Raw genomic sequence first — 26,085 nt, forward strand, 5'->3', positions numbered from 1 at the left:
CCTTGTCTTACTTTATATACCGCAAGCATTACTAACATCTATTAGGCCGAGGCTAGAGGGGGCGTCTACGTGCACCTCCCCCCTCACCCCACAGGATAACAAACCTGTAATTTTCAGAAGCTTTGGGATCCCTAGAATAAGAAATGGGATTTTAACAGACAAAATATAGGGACTCAATAGCTGTTACGGTCATGTTTTGAAGGGTACCACAAAATCACGATTTTGTGACCCACGTGTATTTTGTCAAATCTGTCTTCTTGTACGTGATCTGCTGAGCTTACTGTTTAACATGACCTAGGTTATGGGGTATCATTAGAAAGGTAATTCATTCTTCTTGAAAATGGTATATAGCAATATGCAATATCTTCTATAGTTTTCATGAAATAGGGCCATAATTTACCCCATACCCCAAAGTTTTATGTCACAAATTACTGTCAAAACTAATCTAAATTCCACAATTATTTACCTATACATAATACAAAAGGCAATACTGTGTATTAACTTTGTCTTATTTGCTACAAGTACATGTTAGAAACTTGGAATAAACTTTTAACAGAAAAAATATTGGGATCCTGTAGCTGTAACAGTCATATTTTGAAGGGTACCGAAAAATCACAGTATTACTGACTCGCATTCGTTTTGTTAAACCTTCTTCTTGTAAGTCTTCTGCTGAGCTTATTTTGAACATAACGAGGCCAATGGGGTACCATTAGAAAGTTAATTTACTCTTCTTTAAAATGATATGTTGCAATATGCAATATCTTCGATAGTTTTCATGAAATAAGATCAAAACTTACCCCATACTCCAACGTTTTATGTCGCAAATTACTATCAAAACTAATCTCAAATTCTACCAATTATTTTCCTAGACACATTACAAAAGGCAATTCTTTGTATAAAATATATTTTATTTGGTACAGGGACATGTCAAAAATATGAGTTAGACTTTTAAGAGACAAAATATTGGTATTGAATGACTGTTACTGGCATGTTTTGAAGGGTACCGTGAAGTCAGAGTATTACCGACTCGCATATGTTTTTGTTAAATGTGTCGTCTTGTAAGTTTTCTGCTGAGCTTACTTTTTACCATAGTCTAGATTATGGGCTGCCATTGGAAAGACAATTTATTTGGCTTTAAAATGACATATTGTAATATGCAATATCTTCTATAGTTTTCATGAAATAGGACCAAACCTTACCCCATACCCCAAAGTTTTATGTTGTATATTACTGTCAAAACTAGCATTTAATTTCGATAAATTGTATAAAAAAGACAAACTTTGTATGAAACCTATTTTATTTGTTACAGAGACATTTCCAACTATGAAAGATACCATTAACAGGATAATTATTGTGATTTAATAGCTGTTAGCATCATAGTTTGAAGGATGGCAGGATATATGTTGCTGAAACCCGTGAAATTTTATTAATCAAGTTTCCTTGAAATTTATCTGCCAACCTTTATTTTATCCGTAACACAGATTATAGGGTATCATTACAAAGCTTTTATCACTCTTTATTTTAGCATATGATAAAGTGTATTATCATCTGAAGTTGTAATGAAATGGCAAAAAACTTACCCCAGCCTTAGTTTTATTTGCAAACTACATCTGTTCGAAAACTTTGCAGTTTGCGAATTTGGGATATGGGTGTAAGTCTGGTCCTATTTCATGAAAACTATTAAAGATATTTCATATTACAATATGTCACTTTAAGGCAAAATAAATTTTCTTTCCAATGATAGCCTATAAGATAGGTTAGAGTAAAAAGTAAGCTCAGCAGATGACTTACAAGATGACACATTTAACAAAAACACATACGAGTGGGCAAGACTGAGACTTTACAGTACCCTTCAAAACATGACAGCAACAACCATTCATTCCCAATATTTTGTCTGTTAAAAGTCTATCTAATATTTGTAACATGTCTCTGTAGCAAATAAAACAGATTTCATACAAATCATTGCCTTTTGTAGTATGTCTAGGTAAAAGTTTGGTAGAATTTGAGATTAGTAGTGATAGTAATTGCAATATAAACTTAGGGGTGTGGGTAAGTTTTGGTCTTATTTCCTGAATACTTAAGAAGATATTATATATTACAATATGTCATATCAAAGAAGAAAAAATTACCTTTCCAATGATACCTCAATAGCCGGGTTATGTTAAAAAATAGGCTCAGCAGATGACTTATAATAAGACAGGTTTAACCAAACGTATGCGAGTTGGCAATACTGTGAGTTTGTGGTACCCTTCAAATATGACTGTTACAGCTACAGCATCACAATATTTTTTCTGTTAAAAGTTCGTTTCAAGTTTCTAACATGAACCTAAAGCAAATATACTAAATTTAATACAAATCATTGCCCTTTATATTATGTCCCGGTCAATAGTTGTCAGAATTTGAGATTAGTTTTGACGGTAATTTGGAATATAAAACTTTGGGGTATGGGGTAAGTTGTGGTCCTATTTCATGAAAACTATAAAAGATATTGCATATCGCAATATATTATTTTAAAGAAGAGTAAATTACCTTTCTAATGATGCCCAACTTGCTACATTATGTTAAAAAGTAAGCTCAGTAGAAGACTTACAAGAAGACAGGTTTAACAAAAATGTATGCGAGTTGGCAGTACTGTGATTTTGCAGTACCATTCAAATATGACTGTTACAGCTAGAGCATCTGGATATTTTTCTCTTAAAGTTTATTTCAAGTTACTAACATTTACCTGTATCAAATAAAACAAATTTGATACAAAGCATTGCCCTTTGTATAATGTCTAGGTAAATAATTGGTAGAATTTAAGATTAGTTTTGACAGTAATTTGTGACATAAAACTTTGGGGTATGGGGTAAGGTTGGTCCTATTTCATGAAAACTATAGAAGATATTGCATATTACAATATGTCATTTTAAAGCCAAATAAATTGTCTTTCCAATGGCAGCCCATAATCTAGACTATGGTAAAAAGTAAGCTCAGCAGAAAACTTACAAGACGACACATTTAACAAAAACATATGCGAGTCGGTAATACTTTGACTTCACGGTACCCTTCAAAACATGCCAGTAACAGTCATTCAATACCAATATTTTGTCTCTTAAAAGTCTAACTCATATTTTTGACATGTCCCTGTACCAAATAAAATATATTTTATACAAAGAATTGCCTTTTGTAATGTGTCTAGGAAAATAATTGGTAGAATTTGAGATTAGTTTTGATAGTAATTTGCGACATAAAACGTTGGGGTATAGGGTAAGTTTTGATCTTATTTCATGAAAACTATCGAAGATATTGCATATTGCAACATATCATTTTAAAGAAGAGTAAATTAACTTTCTAATGGTACCCCATTGGCCTCGTTATGTTCAAAATAAGCTCAGCAGAAGACTTACAAGAAGACAGGTTTAACAAAACGAATGCGAGTCAGTAATACTGTGATTTTTCGGTACCCTTCAAAATATGACTGTTACAGCTACAGGATCCCAATATTTTTTCTGTTAAAAGTTTATTCCAAGTTTCTAACATGTACCTGTAGCAAATAAGACAAAGTTAATACACAGTATTGCCTTTGTATTATGTATAGGTAAATAATTGGTGGAATTTAGATTAGTTTTGACAGTAATTTGAGACATAAAACTTTGGGGTATGGGGTAAATTATGGCCCTATTTCATGAAAACTATAGAAGATATTGCATATTGCTATATACCATTTTCAAGAAGAATGAATTACCTTTCTAATGATACCCCATAACCTAGGTCATGTTAAACAGTAAGCTCAGCAGATCACGTACAAGAAGACAGGTTTGACAAAAATCCACGTGGGTCACAAAATCGTGATTTTGTGTACCTTCAAACATGACCGTAACAGCTATTGAGTCCCTATATTTTGTCTGTTAAAATCCCATTTCTTATTCTAGGGATCCCAAGGCTTCTGAAAATTACAGGTTTGTTATCCTGTGGGGTGAGGGGGGAGGTGCACGTAGACGCCCCTCTAGCCTCGGCCTAATAGATTGTTAGTAATGCTTGCTGTATATTAAGTAAGACAAGGAGGCATAGACAATTTTCAAAATACACCTTAAACAAAATTATTTTATAGAAAAATATTTAAAATTGAATAATAACAATAGACAGTCGTCAATAATCTATTTACTTGAAGGAGAAAAATGGCAATATGACTATGTGTGCACGTTTTCGAGTCTTCTTTTTAAGGCTGTGCATTAGTTCATTGCATAACAATAAAATGCCCATTCACGATATACCAATGTAGCAAACTTGCATTTTAGTGACTAGAGACAATAATGCATGGTAAATACCCAATTTTGACATTTATTTTCTTCTTCAGCACATTGCAATTAGTAAATAACATCCATAAATATGTTTGATTTGCTTCATAAGGAGGAAACAATAGTTTTTCGTATTTTCTCTCCTGTTAAAAATACTGAATTACCAGAAAAAATCGATTTAAGTTATCCAATTCTATGACGTCATATTTTTCACTAAAACTTTATGCATTTTAGAAAGACCAGTATCTAAGCTTTCTAAAACTATAAGGTATATGGCATTTCAAGCCAGTTTACTTCATCAAGGAAAGAATGTTGTACCCCTACCCCTAGCTTTTGCACACCCCATACAGATACACGCAATTCAAAATTGACTCAAGAGAAGTAGTGTATAGTTAAATATCTAATGTTAACACTTTTTTTCTTGTTTAATATGTGGGAATAAATAATTCAAACACAAAAAGCTGTCAAAATTTTGCTTAATAACAAGTAAATCACAATTGTTACATGGTATTTTGGGTAAAAAATTTCAAAATTGTCAAAAAAATTCATTTTAAAGTCGTCCTATTCTATGTACACAAATTAATTTTGCTAAAGTTGGTGTTTCTCATAAAGAGCAGAATCTCAGCTTTCCAAAAATGTATGGTTTGTGCTATTTCATGCTAGTTTACTCAATGTAGGGGAGGATATAGTACCCCCTACCCCTACCCATTTTTTGGCCATTTTTGCGGTACATGCAAATCAAAAACCAGCCCAGATAGGTAGTGCATCCCAAAATATCCAATGTTAACATCTTTTTTCTTGTTCAGCAGGTCCTAAAGAACAAAAAAATACCCAAGAAGTAGGGATGTGGGGGGGGGGTGCACGGTGGGCCCCTCCAGCCCACGGACTAAATGGAAACAATGGAATATGCATTATAAAGTTCCACCGTCATCGTCGATATTGTGCATCGTTTGAAAAGTCACAAAAAACATAGGGGCTATCTGTATGAATGAGTAGTTTGTCATATCTAGACATGAGAAAAACTTTCACTTTCAAGCTTTACACAATTTATTTTTTATCAGGACAATGTTTTCTAGCTCTCTGTTAGTACCAAGGTATGTTGTACAGTCATATGAGGAGATAATGTACAGCAAGTAGATCACAGCTGTTCAAAAGTCTATATTGGCAAAATGCCAAGCAATGTGTCGGAGCGCCAGTATAATTGACATTTATGTGTACTAAATTTATTTTTGTGTTTGAATTTTATGTCCCAGTGAGAGCAGTAAAAATCCAAAGTTACATAAATGTTATCAAAGTAGATGAGTAATGTACGCATATATGTTCGCTGACTCGGGGCATACTTCAAACGTTGGACATTTCTCTGTTGCTATAAATTTTCTCAGGACAATTGTAGTATCAATCTTGTACATAAGCCTCCATGATTTCTTCCTTGGTCAGTTCCTCCTTGTTTCCGAAGCTCATATTTTTAAAACTTCTGTCAGTGGAGTGTTTTGCTGTATATCGATGTAGTATTCAGCACCAACTGGAAATGGGAAATACTCCTCCAAAGTTTACTTGATGGCAATGTTATCCACAAGAACAGTTGAAAAGTCAAGTACATTTTTGAGACTCAAGTTTCAATCACACAAATTTTATTTATCACAGGCGGGAAGGATTTTCATTTCGTTGGTTGTGAAAGATATTTCAAGCATTCAATTTATTGCTAAATTGCCATACCATGCTTGTGTTTGGACCTGAACATGTGTTTTCATAATCATCCCAATACATCATGCCCCTGATCTGATATAGATGTGTCCGCTCTAGACCATGCTGTAGGCAATTTGTATGTTTAAAGCCATTGTTTCTCTTTCATAGCATATCCCATGTTACTAGCTTTCAGGCTTTTACATACAAAACAATGATTCTCGATGATTATCCATATTTCAGGGAGAACAGATGTTTGGGTAATATTGTAAATATGACAAAAACTGCAACTTATTGTACTTTTGATGACGTTCAGTATGGTTACATCAACCCCCAGGAAGAACAACTGCTTGCCTATCTTAACCCAATGAAATGAGAATGCTATCCTATAAAGATTTTTTTCTCTCATTTCCTTTTCAGCTGGCTTCCAATAATAGAATACATAAATGAGCAGTATGAGAAATATTTATGTGAAGAAATTAGTGTCAATCGTAAAAGACATATTCCAGACACTAGAGTACACTGTTGTCTTTATTTTGTTGCACCGACCGGTCACAGGTGAGTTTCAAGTAACTTTTGTCACTTATAATTTGTGGTGTATCTTGAGAGTGTACTTAATACGTCTTACCGGGTCCACAAAATTCTCACATCGTTGGTGGGAATGGAAATATTCAGTAGGCTACAGTCGTAGTATTGTGTGAAATAAAAGGGACATGCATTCTAGAATAGAAGAGAAAGAAATATTTACATTTGATAACACTTGTAAAGTATCTATTGATTTGAAAGGAACATAGGCATCCCACAATGCTTTGTGCATTTTGATAGGAAAAGGATATGCTAAGCCACAATGTGGTTGATTTCTGGTCCACAGCCAGTGAAGTGAATAATCACGTATATCTTTCCAAATAACCACCAATTACAAGCACCTTGGGATGTTGAATTAGGTAACAAGTAATAGATTCAGTGAGTACGGTACATTTGCCAGTGCCGCAGGCATGGACCCTAGTATCTTTGAATCTACCACTATCTCAGCCCTCATGGATCATGCACAATGTGTTTGTTATATACCCTGTTTTAAGTTGTGCTAATTTCCCCATCACAGGAAAGGAGTGTGGTCTTTTCAAGGACATTTCAAAACAGATCGGCTTTTCCTTTTGCTGAATTCTGTTTTCTGGTGTAAACAAACTGCTGAAGCTTTTGAATTGTACACTCAAAATTCTTTACAACTTCTCCATTTTAAGCAAATGAGAAATTGATCTTTAGACTGCAGTCATGGAGCACCCTGTTAAATGCAACTTTTAGAGCAATTATGTTGTTGAATCTAAATCAAGACAAAACCTGTGTATCACCTCACTTTATATATATGTGCATGTCTCTTGATTTTGCAGGTTAAAACCACTAGACATAGAATTCATGAGTCGGTTAGATAAATGTGTCAATATAGTCCCAGTCATAGCCAAGGCAGACACCTTAACAGTAGATGAAAGACAAGAATTTAAAAAGAAGGTGGGTATACTTGCACACATTCCTTCTACATTACACAGTGGTGCCCAATGCTAGCTATATTGAACATGACTCAAAGTTTAAATTTGTTTAAGCTATACTGTTCAAAGCTTTAAACAGCGATGTGAAGTCTGTAAAGCAGAAAGCCTCAGGGGCTTGCACTATTAATCCATGATGATATCTGTGTTCCTGTCTTCTCTATCTACTTCCTTGACGGCGTGTGAAATTTTCAATCCAATAAACAATGCACCAAATACATACACCATATGGCCGGTATGAGCATCTGAGAGGTGCTTTATGCTGACAAATTGCTCATTTGATACTTTCCCAATATGTGTGCACAGATCAAGGAAGACCTTGAAAAGAACGGCATCAGCATCTATCCCATGAAGCATCTGGATGAAGATGATGAAGACATAGTTGTCAATACGAACCTCAGGGTGAGTGAAAGACACATCATCATCTAAGCTTACGCTGTGAACACGTTGAGATCAGGTTATTTGAAAAAAACATTGGCAGTAACTCACCAAAGAACACAGCTCTTAGTGTGGAAAAGTCATTTTTGAGTCAGAAAACAAAAAAATCCATTTTGAAAATCAGTTATATATAGAAAGGTTGCCTACCATAATGAGCAAAGTAATTTTGATAACCTCATCAAAGTGATTCTGCCCAGATTTAAAATGGTAGTCTTTGTGCCAGAAAAGTTTATTATAGTAAAATATGAAGAATGAAATATTTGCATATAGTTTGGTATTCATGTACAAAGTTAGAAGTCTGACCTATCAGATTTAAATCTTTTGTTCAAGTTTACTTAGAAATAAAATATTACTTTTCTCTTTGCTCTCATTGTGTGAGTTTGAGATAAACTAAGTGGAAGTCTACTGCATATATATAGTTATCAGTATTGGCAAGAGCAACTCTGTGGTTTCAATATAATGAGCTAGCTCATTCATTCATACAGAGGTTATAAACAGCAACATTTGATCATGATGTGCGGTCCCTCTAATCAAGCTTTAACTCAACAGCTTCTCCATTCATTCCCTTGTGTCTTAGTTCTGTCTGAATAAAAATAGACCCTCAATTATCCACTTGTGTTTTTGGAGAATTTCGATTTACATTTGGTAGCGTAATGAATCTTTGTGATTCACAGTTTCAACAGAAATGTTCAGACCAGAAAAACATGACTGGAAGTTCCAACAAAAAATATTGTGCTGAAAAGTAACATTACAGCTGGTTCCACCTATATGCCTTAAGAGCTTGCTAATCATTGCAAGTTTACACAAGCCATATAAATATCATGTCTGCTTCACAAGGGTCCCTTTGTTTCACATTGTTTGAAGTCTTCATTCTGCTGGAGATAATTTCAAGATATATAATAACAGATTCCGTGTAAGTTCAGATAAGGACTCCCTTCAGTATATAATACCAGGGGACAAAGTCGTGCAAGGTCACTGAGTTTGTGTGATTGTGTGGACCGATTTTAATTTGACTTCCTTCATGATACAGAATCGTACTGCCATCGTGCAGCTGTGCCGAGGAAGTGAGGTCGTGACCTCATTACTGCAGGTTAAAGTTCATCTCTGCTTTTGATTGCAGGACAAAATGCCATTTGCTGTGGTAGGTAGTGACAAGATATACCAAGTTAATGGTAAACCAACACTAGGGAGGAAAACCAACTGGGGTCTTATAGAAGGTGAGTGTGATAGTCTAAGCAAACAGCCTTTCAGTAAATTATTCTCATCATCTGTGTTGTACTCCCAAGGATAATATTTCATTTCTTTAAAGGAGAAAAAATCTTATTTTCTTTATTGATTTCCAATTTTTTTTATTGAAATTAATGGATATAAGGAATGAATAAAATAAAATTACCAGTGATCTAGCTTCATTCATATTCTTGTTTGCGTAAGTTTGTGTAAGATTTTATTTGCAGTGTTTTGGAGCCTGCAGTCTTTTGACCAATTTATACGGTATTGTCTTGTGTTTTAAGTCTCAGTCTTTTCAAATAACTGTTTTCATGCCATCGTATTTCTCTTAAAACTTGAGAGATAGAAATAGAAAGATGGCAGTTTTAAAGGGACAAATTCCGCCATTTTTCATGAATTTTGTTTGATGCGAGATACCTCTTAATATATTGTTTGACATGTCGAAGGATACTGGATAAATGGGTGAAAATGAATCATGAAAATGAATAAATGGTCATGACCATTCATTCATTTTTGCAATGGTTTCATTGTTCGTGTCTAAAACCAGGGTCAAATATATGCATGGTCACCCATATTTTCAGTATCTTTTGACATGTCAAACAATATAAGTAGTATCTTGCATCAAACAAAATTCATGAAAAATGGCCGACTTTGTCCCTTTAATTGACAGTGAGTGACATGACAATGTTGTGTCCAATCAACCATGTGCAACTGAAACCCTTCTCCTTTTCCATTGGTCTAGTTCACTTGAAGTAGACCAACATGTAAAAAGTGCAGAGGTCAAATTAGGTCAACTCTTTTTTGATGATAGCACTGTACCACCACATCGTTGCATATGGTTTCAGTTGATATCATTGGTATTGTGAAAAACAATGGAAGAGGAAACAAGATGCAATTTTGAAGAAGTAATTAAAAAAAATGAAGTCACATGACTGAATAGTAACTCCCCAAAACAGCATGTTTGAGGTCAGAAATAACCATTTACTACGTTTTCTATTTTTGTCGTTTCAGTTGAAAATAAAGTGCACTGTGAGTTTGCCCATCTGAGAGACATGCTTGTAAGGACGCACATGCAGGACTTGAAAGACGTCACAGATAGCGTTCACTATGAGAAATTCCGCCGTGAAAGACTCAAAGGGAGAGAGAAGGCCGTCAACGGAATGGAAGAGAGCCGGTGTTGAAAAGACAAATCAATGAAACTTTCAAGAGCCTTTCCAGTGATTGTCAAGTGACACTTTTTGTACATTCTAAATATCAAGTTGTGAAGTCACAGAGAAGAATTGAAATTTTTTGAAATTTGCACAAATTATTATGTACATTCAGCTACCAATGAAATGAATTACACCATCAGAAATACACATGTATGGTGAGATAGACATAGACTGACAAATGTTGCCATCTGCTGGAAGTTTACTTTGAAAGCAGCAGATGGACTTCCCACCAAGCCCAATATTGTTATGTGAGTTGACAATTGCCACGTTTTCACTGACTGTATCTCTCCTTTGCACCTGCTTCATGCAAAATTTTGATATTGCTGCCATTATGTTGATTGAGATTGGTATCCAAGATATTTCAGAAGGTGCTGACTGAAATCGCAGTTGTCCTTTTACTGTGGTGCTTTCCGAGTAGTGAGGTCATTTTAAGTAAATTGTTAGGGAGTGCATATGTATCATAGTCAAGCAGTTCCCACCTTTCATTTAACTGGTATTAGGAATCATTAGATATCTTTAGATGACATTTAACCATTATTTCATCACTTTTTGACATTTTGAAGGCTGTAACTAACCTTCTAAGCAGACCACCAAAGTCTGTATACTGATAGCAAGATGCCCTGGTTTAAAGAAAAATGTTTTTACTAATCAGTCATTATTTAGGTTTTGTGAGATTTCTGTTCAAGGTATCTTTTAACACAGAACAAGAAAGTGAACAGAATGCTGTTGTCGAAACACATGATGCAGTTGAGCTATATGGATTTTTAAAAATATTAGTGGTAAGTTTAATAAAGCAGGGGTATATGCAGTATTTTGCATTCTGTTGTAAGCTGTGACATTTGATAACACTTCACCTTAGATTTCAATCAAATACTTGCCAGGACAAAAGCAGATGAAATCCAGCCTTCCTGGTCTAACTGGGCTGGGCAAATGTCATAGCGCCCTCTAGAGGACAAATGTATTTGCATGCTTTCAGTTCGACAACATGCTGCTTTTGGGATAGCATTAAAGGAGTAACGAACAATCATCTGATGTGAACTTTCTTCTTACATTTTACAATGTTAATCGAACAAACTTGTGTGTGTTCTTGATGTAACTGATCTTGTAGTTACAATCTTGATTATGTATGGTTTATTTCTTTCCATTAACTCTGTTGTACTTAATGTCAATTTGTCTCTCTCTCTTCACAAGTATCAAATGCACTTATTTATGTAATGTTATTAACCCTTTCCAAACTAAGGTCCTGTCCGTATTTTTTTTTTCATTTTTGCATAATAAACTGTATAGTTTAAGCTTAGTTGATGTGGTGTGTTTCAAATTTCTGTGTAAAAGATGTGTGGTAATGTTGTGCAAATGAACTTAAGAATTTCCCATCCTGACTCTCTGAGTGTATGTTTTTTTGTCCGTTTGAGGGCGCTGTTTAGCACCTACCTGACAAAAGAAAATTCCAATGATGGATGTATCCCAGAGTCACATCTTTCACTATTTGATGGTAAGTTAAAAACCATTTTGTGCAGAAAAAGTACTCTTTGGACAGTCGTCTCGGAGGATGCAGCATCTTTAGAGCCTGACTGCATGTGTCAGTGATCTTCCCCTATGTGGCACTCTGTTAGTATTAGAAATGTGATGGGTCATCCACAAGAAGAATAGTGTAGTGCTTGACTTCTCAGTGATACAAAGATACATACAATTCACATAGCATAGGCATAAAGTACATATACTGTTTGTAGCGTTGTCATGCACTGTCTCATTGAGAAATTGACACACAACCACTTTGCAATGGTCCAATGATATACTCACGAGAAACTTGTGTACCCATCTTACAGAGTGAATAGAAAAGCTGGAAGAAGTGTCTAGTTTTGGAGACTGGTAATGGTTATCACCTATCCCATTGCTCTAACTAATCATTTAATATTGACAGTAACTATTGTCCGACTATCTCAAATCAAGAGTGATACTGGATCAATTGGAAAAAGGACAGTGACACCACCCAGCAGGCCCTGTTCTGATAAGCTTGAGTTCCGTAATATAGTATGAGCACTTCCTAAATCAAAGATTTGCATCACTATATCCATCACTGCTTTGTAGAAATGAAGTGATATTATACAATCAATGCACTGCAGCATCCTATAAAATGGAAGTATTCACTTGGAATGAAATCATACAATGGGCATTTTTTACAATAAAAGTACTTTTTCTTTTCTCATGGGAACACTAGGATGATACAACTGTACATTGCTTTTAAGTTTTTGAATTTACTGCACACCAATGCCTGGCTGTCACATCCCAGACCCCCGTTTTCATATTTCCTATGTTAAAACTTCTTGACATTCAATTATAGAAGCCTTGAATTGACAAATGCGCTGAAACTTTCTACTTGTTGTATGTCACTTTGTTTACAAATTATTGGATACTGTTTGTATTAGTCCAGTAATGCCGTGGCCATTTTTCAGCCTTCCATGATTAGACTAATTTCACTTATTAAAAATATCAACAACCTTTGAGTCACTTGCACAGCGAGGTGAAAAAGCTAATGATATATCTTGTTCAGTGTAGAAGACTTCAATGAAAGTCAACAATTTCTGAGAGATTTTCTCCCAATTTTCTTGCAGTAACTATAAAGAGGAATGCAGCTCCGTTACATCTATTCAGACTCAAAATTTTCCAACTGTTTTTGGTCACCTGCTTGTATGAACTCACTATAGAGCAAATATTTTTCATTCTCCATGTGAAAACACTTTTTCCCACAGGGGATAGCTGCCATTTTGAATTTCAAATATCAGTAAATTTTAACAAATTTTCCCTGATGCAGAAATAGATTTGTATTCATGATTATGAAAGACAATGGTTTAAGGTTTCCTCAAGGAAAATTAGGGTGAAAGTTTGAGAATCGATCAAGGGATATGCTACATTAATTTTACATAATATGATCATTAAAATCTATGAAAGATTTCAATGGGTGATGATGAATTTCACTGTTTGTTTGCGACAAGATTTGATAAAGATGTTGCAGTAATTTCTTAAAAGTGAAATGTTGCAACACAAACTTTCATGGTTTCTAGAGGGTTTACACTTGGAATTTATGAAGCAAAGTTTAGTTTCTAATTCTGATAATTGTAGCGATCTTCAGAAAGAGTGATCTTCTCTGTCGTGTTGATCAGGTAATCTTGTCTTTTGTTAATATGTGATCAAGATGATGATGTATGAAATAAAACTTCAAATTGATCCCCCTTAATAAGCAGCCAATGTGTTTTGACCTTAACCCACCCCATTTCCTTGTGAACAGGTCCACACTTGACCATTGATAGCATAGGGTAAGAGTTTGGATCAAACCATTAAAGTTTTCCACAAGGGCATATATAGGGTTGGCCAACCCTATGTTTTTGATCACTCTATTCATATGTAAAACCCATAATAAAGATTTTTTTTTTCAAAGGAAAGAATACGCAAATTATGTATTGTTATGTAAATTGTACACCCTGTATTTTTTCTGAGTAGAAAAAAATGACCATGGTAGTTCATCATTGTAAACCACAGGCCTCTTCATGGCATTAGCTACACCCTTTATGTTTGATTTTCACTGGATGAATGGCGTGCCCTCCCACAATGGATGTAATAGTATACTTTTGGTTGAACCATGGAGGTATTGTCTTTCTTTATAGCCAGTAGAGGGGGGTTGGGATGGGTCCTCTACTGTTTATGAAGTTCAGAACCAACTCGGCGATCACTTGTAAAGTCAAACTAAAATCAATCCTGTCATAGTCAAATGTGACCATGAATTCACAGATTCACTCTCTTTAGCCCTTTGGGTGCTATAATTTTTCCCACCAAAATTTTACATTCACATTTTGCCAATTTTTATGAAATTTTTTGATAATTTTGGACCAAATGGACATATTTTATTAGCTCCAGTTTTTTATCAAAACTTTGGCAAAAATCTGAGAAAAATTGACTCAGGTATATTTTGTAAAGGGGAGAAAAAATGACATTGGCGCTCAAAGGGTTAATTACTGAGCATGCTTCTCATCAACATAGAAGGAAAAAGACAGCATACACAAAACAGCAAGACCACGGTGTTTTTCTCTTTGTTTACTGATTCATCCATAAAGAAAGGCTGTACACTAGCTGGCCTACACATTGGCAACTTGTTCAATACACTGTACTGCATGGGTTGTCTCATGTAGAGTAGTTAATACAATAACGACCATAAAACGTGTAAAAATCCACAAACACTGGGAAACGTAGAATTGAAATAAAACGGTAATACTAAATTACAGCACATAACCTATGATGAAAGCAACTATTTTATGTTAGTGTTCTGATCAATTTTACCCGCCCAAAAACATCAGCGGGGTAAGTTTTACACAACGGTGACCAGCACTCAGCTGTTCTTGTTAATGTGGAGATACCGATCTTTGATAGAAGACATTATTACTCTTTACCATTGATTTTGACAAAATCATGTTGCACGTCCAAATTTTTTTTTCACAAATCATGCAGTAAATACTGGATATTGATTTCTTCATACTATTTGCTGTCAAAGCAGTGTTCACTCCGGACCTATGAGGTCATAGGTCACAAAGCAGCGGCAAATGTGATGGTATGTTACAAGGTTATATAAAGCCATGCAGAACAGTGCCTTGTACATGTCAAAACTCAACGCGCTGGATCTATTACATAACCAATGTTGTGAGTAATGAGACTTATTTCCAAAGATTAAAAAAAATACAATTTTGAAAGAAACTGTGCAACAATGGGCACATAAAATATAATTGGTATACACATGAAATAAACTAACTTTCTTTGTAGTAAGTCTTGTTGTTGCTAAATACTCTATATGGCCGATTAACATATTTATGAGTACAATGAATACTGAGATGAGGCTTAATGCTCATCAGTTATCACCAGTAGAGGGCGCCCTCCAAAGATCTTCTCCAGTGCCACTTTTCTCTTGGTCTGAAGAGTTTGTTGTTATGACAATGCAGACCGTCCGATACAGCCAAAATGTAAAAAATCACTAAATTATCTCTCGTAATATTGCCTTCATAAAGGAAAACAAACTTAGCCCAGGGTCACGAGTTCCACGACAGTAAGTATGGACAGCACAACCATGGGGGAAAAAACCTGACGACATGCCATTCAAGCACATTATTTGTCTTCCATCATTTTAAAACACATCTTTGTCATCATCTGTCCCACATTTTGGCAACATGCTAATTTTTCTTTGTCAATCAAAAATTTGAAACGACGCTGTATATCTGTAATCACCATCCTAGAATCTGTATAACCTATAGTTTACAAAAACACCATAACAAACCTGGTGTTATCAAAGGGGTGGCTGGCAAACATAAACGCAAGCCATGTCCCACAAAAGAAAAGATCAAATATTAAGCTGAACCACACTAATTTACAATTAATCGTTTAAACAAGTAAAAATTAAAAGACTTTGAACACAGAATTTCTGGAAAACAAAGTGTCCTGCAATGATCAACTTGGCAAAACAGACAAAACCTTTCCTACGACTGTATCACTATTAAATAATTCTAGATATCTGCAGAATAGGGAATGTCAAATGCACAACAAGATGGACGTAGATCATATTTTTTTTTGTACATAATATTCTTAAGAGTTCCATATGACGAAAACAGAACAAGAATAAAATGTGGGGTATTTGATAGAGTAGAAAAGGCCTGTACAATATTTCTGTATTCCCCCCTGAAAAACACACTGAAAAGGTCCCCCCAACCCTCACTTTATATGCTTTACATACAAAAGAGCACCGACCACAATTTACTGAAAGACGATACCTGCACAACAATCAATCACAGCATAAAAAAAATACGTTTGATTCTTTCACTCCGCAGAAAAATCAGGTAACCCTCTACCCCCACCCCTTCCTGGCAGTTTGGTATGCTCCTACTTATTATTGGGTTGGGCCAAACCACTGGAAGAAAGGGGTGACAAAACCAACTGGACAAAATTCATAATATAGTTTCCTCACTAATTTACTAATGATAGAAGAAAATTCTGAGAAATCCTTACAACATGCTTTTTTTCCTCATAGCAACAATAAATGTACAGATTTCTCAAGATAATATACACATCTGAAAATTAGCCCTCTATGAACCTTCAGTGCTTGTTTGACAAGCTGAAAGTTTCAAAAAAGACTAACATGTGACGTGCTTTAGAAAATTCTTTCTCACTACTGTATTGTTTATTAATTAACAACTTCATTGTCTTCAAAAGAAAGTCAAAATCTCGATAAATGAACGAAAAACAAAAATTAAAATACAGAAAATCGTTATGACCAAAGGGATACGCTAATAGCTGTACTTCATCAAACTTTCGTTTGTTTAAAAATAAAAGCCACGCTAATGTATTTTTCCAATTTTGTTTCAATTATCTTTTTTTTGGCTTCGATTTGATATTTTTTTGACTATACATTTGCACCTGTGCATGTCACATGCCAACCATGATATACACCCGAAAAAAACACTTTATTATTATGCTACTTTCATTTCTATCAGCTAAGATATAATTGTTTATTTTTGAATTACGCATAGTACTTTTATCAATTCTTCTATCTGCACTACCATGTCATTCACAATAGAGTAAAATTCACAATTTACATTGATACAGAAATCACCCAATGTCAAGCTCAAGCGCAAGTGATTTGTCACTTTTTCCCCCCCTCCTAAATAATTCTCCCCTTAAGACATCAGCAGAGTCACAATTCCCACGCAATGCTGCATAGAAATCCACATTCCACGGTAAGAAAACTGGCCCGGATATCAAATTTTATCAAAATGTGAAATTTAGGGAATGACGAGAAATCATAGTGTTATTTTTTTGCTTTTTCCAGACCTTAGTACTCCACACTGTCGAAGTACCCCTGGTCTTTCATTTCATTTTGAACACTGTAACGTTTTCTACCAGGTGTCTTACTGTGGAATGATCACTGAATCTGACAAAAACCTAAAACGAAAAGAAAAAAAAATATCCCTTCTCCTGGATACTACTCAAACACATACACACATGCAATTTTCTAAATAACACTCGTTGCTGGTGGTTCCAGTATGGAACGCTGGTCAAAGAAAACAAACACCATAAAAATAACAACTGCAGGAGTTAATAGTAAGTACATGTATTGCTGTGCTCTTGTATAGTAACTGTACCCAAGATTTGGCTTTTGGATGCAAAATTTCCACACAGAAATTAAGCCTTCTATTACATTACCTAACGCATCCTTGATTTCTACCCTGCCATTTTGTTTTGCATTTCATGTGGGAGAGGGCGGTGCTCTGGCACGGATCAAATTTTTGTTACCCCTTCGTTAAAAAATATCAATCAGTGTATCATTTTACCCCCTAGAATAGAAATGCTTTCAAATTCATTGCTGCAATACTTTTCATAAATGTCAGTCATTTTATAATTTCTATATATTTTCCCGACTTCTCCAAATACCAGCTAGAAGTTTACATTCCCTTTGTGAAAAGTCCCAAACACAGAATAGAATGATTTTTTTGTATCCATTTCTTTGACATATACATGGAAGCCAAAGCAACACACAGCGGAGAAAGCCAAATCTTGGTGGTCTTTTACATCTGACGAGTCTCTTTTTTTTAGTCCATTGAATACAGGCCGCAGCATAACCCTGAGATCAGCTTGTTTCACACAGCTCACTTGGCATCAGCGTTGTTCCAGCTAGCTTCCGTGGCGCCCTCCATCTTTGGTCGCTTGATTCCCTCCCGGTCTTCCGTGACGTGACTGCCGTTCAGCGGGCGCTTGGTGGACGCGAACGAGGAGCTGGCCGCGGAGGTGGCCAGTACGTTCAGACCTGACGTGGTGGTTATCATGGGCTGAGTTGTACACGCAAGAGCTAATGACTGAGGGGCGGGTTTGGTGTCGGTGGCCATCACTGGCTGTGGGGCTGCTTGTACAGGTTTCATTAAAGCACCATGTAAGGATTGCTTCTCTGCTGGAGAGAAAAACAAAAGCATTTTTGAAGTCAGTGCTTGGAAAGTTTCTTCAATACAGGATCATTTTGTTCCACATTTTGTAGGATACAATAATTTCTTAATAAAAAAGTTGGGAAAAGTTCAATGCATCATATAGTACATATGTAAACCATAACACAGGCAAAGTATCTACAAATTTCACGTATCATTCCCAAAGGTCATCGGAAACCATTTCTCCCAATTTTGAGGAGTTCTTCCTTGTAACTCCTACCTGTCAGCTATCTAGATTTCACAAAAAGTTCTGCTGGTCAGCTGTTGGTAGCAAGAAGTAGTACTGCTGCAGCAACACATTGTTCAGAACACGATTGCTGCGATTGCAACCCATGGTTTTGTAACATACAATTCAAGTGACCTACCTTCAACAGCATACACATCTTCTCTTTTGATAGCGCCCCCAGCGGCACTGTCTGCCCCTACTCCATTACTGACTGGCATTGCCGTGGCTGTTGTCACGGAGTAATTTTTGGGTTGGCTAATAATGGTTGGCAGTTGGTGTGTTGCCATGGTGACAGCAACCGGAACAGCGGTACTACTTACTGGGGGAGGCGGAGACATGGGTGTAAATTTCACCTGTGAGAAAGTAAATGAACAGAGAAACCGACGTTGAATACCTGTGAATGATGTCAAATTCAGCATCTGAGTAACAAACATATTGTCATGTTATAATTCTTTGGAATCTCAAACAGTCTGCTCTATTCTCAGGTCAACAGAAATGCAACACTCTGAGTACTTTGGATGATAAAATACATGGATACACCAAATAGGACGTTATGTAGGAAGGGTGAATACGGTAATGCTTTGACCCTTTTCCAACTAGGTTCTCATCTGTCATTAACAAGTCATGTTTGGTAAACCAGCAAAGGACTAAGTGTCCCACCAAAGGAATGTTAACACTCAAGTCGAAGACTTGTTTAACCCTTTTACTCCCCATTACTCCATCCATCTTTGAAACGCGCAAAACAGCAGCATTGGATCAAGGGTTAAAAGGGTCAAAAACTGACATAATTTGCCTTCCAATCATCTTACTAAGAATGACATAAACCTGGTGATTTCTATTTACTTGACAAAGTGTATGTCACAGCAGTGTATGTTTGTCACAGTAATCTTCAAGCTACCTTGACTTTTTATGCTGATTTGGAATGACTTTGACCATGCTAGTTTCCTTACCTCTTGTAGGTGACTGATAATTCGACTAGGCTGTGGGGCCTGGGGTGATTGAATAACTGCTGTGTTTTGTTGCACCTCTGTTGAATGTTCAGCATCGCTACTCGATGGCACTGGTGAACCCTCACGAGACAAGCTCTCTGGTGTAAAAGTGCCTTGGAACTGAACGGCATGGGTAGGTGAGGCAGGTGCCGACCTGAAAGAGGACATATAAACTAACATTGGCATCATGAAATTTAGAAATACAAAGCATAATATCCCCTGGCAGCTCAATCCTTCCACAATGCTTCTGCTGTGATGAGAATCTCTATGCTTCACATTTGCTTGGTTATTTTTCTAAATTAAGATTTCCCAATATTTGACTACAAAGACTGAACATTCCTGTGCCAGCATATATTTCAGGGACAATTGTTGCAACTTTTGACAATATTCTCACAACTTAATGTTTTATGAATCAATAGTAAGTTTCAACTGCATCCCCAAAGTATGTTGAAGTACAAAATATTGTATTATAATTTAAGCAATGTAACAGAGTTATTCCAGTAAATTCTGGTATAACTCACTATGTTAATATACACTCAGCCTCTCAACAGGATTTCAAGAATAGAAAGTTTTCTACAAGATTACAACAAAACTTGAAAACTCATCAAAAGATAAAGCTAATTGAGTATTCATCAATGGTAATGAAATCACTTTAGGTATTTCAAGCCGGTTTGACTTTTACTGAATCAAACTTAAACATAACCCGTTTTCCATACCTGCTGTATTTCTTTCATTGCTTAATATAGGTAAAAATATTGCAAAACAACGTCCACGACACAAGTCAAGATATTCCACAACAGATTGTCACTGAATACACATCAACAGCTTGCGGTGAAACTAACCTTGATGAGATGCCGCCAAACGGTGTCCTGCTAAAACATGGCACACCTCTCTGCCGCCGTCGTCTGAATGCTTGTTCTGTAAGTTTCGATTCTGATGCTGGGTCTAACCTCCAAAATGAGCCCTTGCCTGGTTCCTCTTGTGAACGAGGCACTTTGATAAAATATCGATTCAGAGACAAATTATGTCGAATTGAATTCTGCAAAGAAAAAAACGGCAAAACAAGGCAAGAGTGAATACTAGGCACGTGTAGTTACAAAATTCAAAAGTATTAGTATGAATTGAAAGTTATCCTGGAAGCCTCCAACCCTAACCCTGATGATTCACTGCTGCTTTTGGTAATTAAAGGTATACTGTCACCTGTTCCAATTTTGCCACAGTTACCATGGAAAGAGAAAACCTACCCAATCGCAGATTTTAAGCGGGTGGCCACTTTTTAAAACAGCGCCCTCACATGGGCATTTTGAACCAATGAATGCCATTTTTACCATATATGGGCATATTTAGATTACAGGTGACTGTATACCTTTAACTGGGTCCACTTATCTCCACTCTTGTCAAAAATAATTTCTCTAGTACACCTTGTCTGACAATTTCCAATTTTCTCTTTTAAATTTTCTCCTGCTGTTTTGCTTTATATGTAGCCTAATTATGTAGCCTGGTCACAACGTCCAAAGTATCAACGATAACACCATCAACATACCACGGCCGACCTTGCTTAGTAACGATTATTGGTTGTTGGCATTCACCAGGTATTTCCAAATTTACTTTTTCATTCTGCCAGATATGAAATATTTTCTACGCACTCAGCTTCCTAAACATACATGCAGTAACTGCATGACGATAGCTTTACAACCACAGTAAGGACAAAATTTGAAATTTGGAACATAAAATAAGAAATTATGTGACAGCCATAAATATCAAGGTGAGATAGGTTTGGGTAAGTAGACTGGAGGATCAGCCTAGCTACTTTTAGGCAAGAAATGTCCTCCTGTGACAGATCTTCTGATGGTGAATCTATGAGCATGAATAAGAAATGTTTTACACTGTCAGAAATTCATGCTATTTAAGCAGCAGTATTCCCATAATAATACTAACTTTTGAATACAGATTTCATGGAAAACTAACCATGCAGGAAGAAGTGATGGAAAATTTCAAAGGGATGGCGTTTTGAATAAAATATATAAGACAGTGAGAAGAAATGAAATTCTTTGCAATCTGCTTCAGAACCCATCCCAGTCTACTGAGGTCAAGAACTCCTGACAAAACAGCACTTGCAGATTTATTTAGAATTTTATAAAGACATCAAGTAACGATCAAAAGTTGAATGCTCTTACGATCCACTTTTCGTCACACTTGTGAAAATATTCTTTTCACAATTGGTAGTCTCAGAAAAGATATTTTCAGGGATATTATACACCATCACTCACCTGCCAGCCTTTATCAGCTGATCTATAATACGGATAATTTTTCATAATGTGACTGTATATTCCACTAAGAGTTAATTGTTTATCTTGGGCTGAAATTATGGCTTGTACTATTAGCTGAGCGTAAGAAAATGGCGGCTTAGAATCGTCCTTAGGACTTTCATTACTAGACAACTGGCTCTCTTTGTCTTCTGCGACCGCGGCGGCCGCGTACGCCGCCGCTTGAAGGTCGGAGGCGACATTTCTACGACTGGTGCCACCACGTGGACTTGTTGGACATGAATTGGCAGCGCTGTAACATGGAGAGAGGAAAGTGCAAATTATTGACTCATGAATAGTGTGTACATTTCAAAATCTGTAAAATATGATGGTACATATTTCGTTGTATCCGGTAGATTGACTATTCTCATCTATGAATGACACGTAACTAGGATGTTATAAATATCTTTCATTCATAATGCAGGTCTTATTTTGACATTCTACAAATGCTTTGTACAGCTTGATTTCAGGGAGAATTTTGCATTTCCATCACTTTGTGAACCACTCAGAAGCTGAGACAGTCACCAATATACTGTGCACACGTCACACAACATTACTGTACAACATGACATTTTGATATACACAATGCATAAAAAATGTAGATACACTGTACTAGTGAACGGCTTGTTTTTAATAATGCTTTTCTTCATGAAAGAAGTTGTATATTGCTTCATCAAGCCAAAATACATAAAAAAGTCTAGGAGAGTATTTCCACTTAAATAAGCGCAGAGCAAAGAAGTGAAAAATTCTCAGAAGATAATTACTGTCCTTAAAAAGTACCATTTGACATTGCTGGCAGCAATGCACAGTTGTGACAAATGCCCCTAAACAAATACTATACCAGTGGGTTCCATCCACAATAAAAATCTAATCTCATCTCCGAATATTCCAAAATTACCGCACATTTGCATAATATCATCATGCCCATTTCAAGCTGAAAATGCACAACTTGGACTCACCAAATTAATCTGAGCATTTTATCTGTATCATAGGGCCCTCTAACTTGATGGCAAATTTTGCACTGTCTCATGCGGTTATTGACTTGAAATTACAATTTTTTTTCTCCTTTTAGTAGCTATTGATATCTTTCGGCACAAATATTCAGTCTCTGGATCAAAATAATCATTTCAATTCTGAGGACTGCGTTATCAAAATGATGTTTACTGCACAACAAGCTCACCTGATGGTTAAACTGGTAAAAATACAGACGAAAATAGACAGCAAAATGATCAAAATAGTGTGACAGTATTGAGGTCGCCTTTTAAACGATCGGTAATCAAATGAGGGGTTTTCAGAGAACAGTCTGCCATACTGACAATGTTTTGCCTTTCTGCTTGCTTATACACAGACATCATGTACATCCCATAATTCACACCTAGTCCTTGCCCTATTATCAGTAAAAAGTCTGCGTATTGATTGTCTTGAAACATAAACATGACTACCTGACCGAGGCACTTATACACATCTGATGTATTTACAACTGAAGTGTCCTTCATAGAGTTGACGGCAGGAAGGTAGAAACTGTTTTGAATACAGAGTATGCACATCAAGATTACAAATGTATATATTGCGTTCAGGCAATGGTGTGAGTAATATTTTACCCCTTTTTTATGTGTTCTTAACATTTCACTCAATTTAGTATCTGAATCACTTCCCGGCACACAGCAAGCAGGGCTTCTAGTTCTTCTAAATATCACTGATTATATAATGACTCACCTTATCGTTCCTGTAGGTGATGGAAAGGGGCTGCCAAAGTCGGCATTCGAGTCTGGAATGTTAATCCTTAATTCGTTTAGCTTCTTTTTCGGGGGACTGCTGGGCATTGGCGCATTTGGCGGTGCGTTATGTTCGTCTACTAGCGCCTGGAACATTATCTTGATATTGGTACTCGGAAACCGAAGAACACACCTGGAGTAGCAATGAATGGGAGAGAAAAAAAATAGTGTCAATGACACTGTCCTCCATTTTGCAGCGATACTGACTACTAGTACACACATGACATTGCATTCTTACAGGTTGACTAAGAAAATTCCATTGCAAGTCCAAATTAATCTTATACCCAAGCTATATGAAATGCTCCATCTCATAATGACTTTTACACGTCTGACAGAAAACAACCCTAGGATCAAGACTATCATGTTTTACAGCAATCCAACAAATACTTTGGGAGAAAATGATTTTTTGACAAAAAATGGGAAAAATTGCCCCAAAAATACAAATATGAAAATTTCACCACAATTTGAACAAATCTGACAAAGGCCAACCCTAGGATCATACATACAAGTTTTCCAGGCAATGGGACGAGTGCTTTCAGAAAAGATTTTTTGACAAAAAACGGGAAAATCGCCCAAAAAATACAACTTTCAAAATTTCACCACAATTTGAAGAAATTTAACTTAAGTCACTAAAAAGAGCCTACGTACCAAGTTTCAACCAAATCTGGCCAGTGGTTACAGAGTTTTAGCAATTTGCAGGATTTTTCCTTTTTCCCCTTCATTTGCATATTTTTGACTTTGACATGTTTATTTCAACAAACATCTCCACCCCTCGATGCACCTGTCCACCAAATACTAAGATGGTAGGTGCTGCGATTTAGGAGTTTTTAATGTTGACAGACATACATCCGCACATAATAACTAACATACATACATACATACATACATACAGACAGATCATAGACCCTCCAAAAAACGTGGGTCTACAGACAGACAGACAGACAAACAGATAGACATGCATACATTTATTTTTAAAGAGTACCTCCAACAGCCTACCAACTTGTCAATATTAGCTTGTTCAACTAGATACTGCCGCTTATAATAATATAAATGAGAGTTAATTACATTCTAAGTAAAGTAAACAAGACTTGCTTATCAACATTTACGTCATAAAAAAACAGCATATCTGTCAGGTTATAAAGAATCTTCAGCTGGTTATCTTTATCAGTATTTCATCCTATTAACCAAGCACATTTTAACTTTCAAATTAACATTGCAAGTAAGTTCTGTTGAATAAGTTACGGTGGTTGGAAAGGCTAGAGCGTCAGTTATAAATTTCAACAAAACTATTAAAATATAAAAGTAGTCAACATTCTCTGTGGAATAAAAAAAACTAGACATTTGGGCACAAAGGCATTGCAGAGTTATAGTCTGTTAAAACTTCTGAAAAACTGACCAAATAAGAAGAAGTTGGGGAGTCCTTAGTGTATTAACTATGGTAGAGGTCCCCTAGCTTTTAATAAAATGTTTGAAAAGGGAAAGTCATTATTAAATTGCTGTTTTTCAGGAAAGTTTGACAAGGCGGTGCTGGCATTCAGAGTGAGTGACTGCTATTGTAAATGCATTTTTAGATTCTTTGAGTGTCAAAGAGGTGTCAAAAGTGAGATTAACCAAAAAAACTGCTCTATGACTTCAAAGAGGGGTGCAAATATGGCTTGTTTTCAACATTTTTGACAGAATAACAGTTTTCCTACATAATTGTATACCAATTTAATCCAATTTTGAAATGAGATATGGACATGGAATTTTTACAGCCTATTAACGAGGTTACAGATAAGATTTGTACGGCACAATTTTCCTGTATTTGAAGTACTTTTTGAAAAATCACATTTTGAAATTTGAAAGAATTTTTAATAATTTTTTGATATATAAACCCATGTAAAATCATAAAAACAAATTTTATTTACAAATCCTGCCGTACAAATCTTACAATAAATAGTGTCAACATATTTATAACTAATTTGGTAATATTATACTATCCAATTATTATTAAATTCAAATATGCATAAAAATTTGAAAAATTAAATTTTAATATTTACTGGTTTCATATTTCAAAATCATGGCTGCAAATATACAATTTTTATATTCTTTGGAGAAAATATTAACTAAGGGAGTTATCCTGAAAATTTGAACTAAATATCTTGATTCTAACACTTGAAACTTGACATTAACTCTGAGAAAGAAATTGGTGCAAAAATAGCCTTTTCAACCACCTTAAGCCTTTAAGTACTCAGAGAAAGCACACTGAAGAGACAAATGTTTGCAACTTAAGAAGTCAAGGTCATCAAAAGCATGATAAGGAATCATGTTACACTTTCATTGCACTGTTTACACAGATTGCATAATTCCTATAAATAGTACATGAGGAATCTTACAGTCCAGCTTTACCATAAAAACCCT

At 35.7% G+C, this 26,085-nt stretch overlaps 2 protein-coding genes across 8 annotated transcripts in view; one reads left to right on the forward strand and one right to left on the reverse strand.

Annotated features, from left to right (window-relative positions):
* Positions 1-11,677, forward strand: part of LOC139151787 (septin-9-like) — a 51,820-nt gene extending 40,143 nt beyond the window's left edge. For all 6 annotated transcript variants that reach the window (XM_070724770.1, XM_070724773.1, XM_070724774.1 and 3 more), the window contains 5 exons: positions 6,384-6,521; positions 7,352-7,469; positions 7,811-7,906; positions 9,063-9,159; positions 10,181-11,677. In XM_070724770.1, coding sequence (XP_070580871.1) covers positions 6,384-6,521; positions 7,352-7,469; positions 7,811-7,906; positions 9,063-9,159; positions 10,181-10,350 — 619 coding nt within the window. In that variant the 3' untranslated portion in view covers positions 10,351-11,677. The remainder of the gene's footprint in view (positions 1-6,383; positions 6,522-7,351; positions 7,470-7,810; positions 7,907-9,062; positions 9,160-10,180) is intronic.
* A 2,777-nt stretch (positions 11,678-14,454) lies between these two features.
* Positions 14,455-26,085, reverse strand: part of LOC139151788 (forkhead box protein K2-like) — a 30,498-nt gene continuing 18,867 nt past the window's right edge. Inside the window, exons 2-7 of one of the 2 annotated variants that reach the window (XM_070724777.1) lie at positions 23,627-23,818; positions 21,875-22,163; positions 20,447-20,643; positions 19,566-19,758; positions 18,755-18,968; positions 14,455-18,358 (exon numbers count right to left, since the gene is read on the reverse strand). In XM_070724777.1, the coding sequence (XP_070580878.1) occupies positions 18,060-18,358; positions 18,755-18,968; positions 19,566-19,758; positions 20,447-20,643; positions 21,875-22,163; positions 23,627-23,818 (1,384 nt within the window). In that variant the 3' untranslated portion in view covers positions 14,455-18,059. The remainder of the gene's footprint in view (positions 18,359-18,754; positions 18,969-19,565; positions 19,759-20,446; positions 20,644-21,874; positions 22,164-23,626; positions 23,819-26,085) is intronic. The other variant, XM_070724778.1, reaches the window with a different exon arrangement.

Source organism: Ptychodera flava, chromosome 15 (assembly GCF_041260155.1).
Source record: "Ptychodera flava strain L36383 chromosome 15, AS_Pfla_20210202, whole genome shotgun sequence".
NCBI classification, from domain to species: domain Eukaryota; kingdom Metazoa; phylum Hemichordata; class Enteropneusta; family Ptychoderidae; genus Ptychodera; species Ptychodera flava.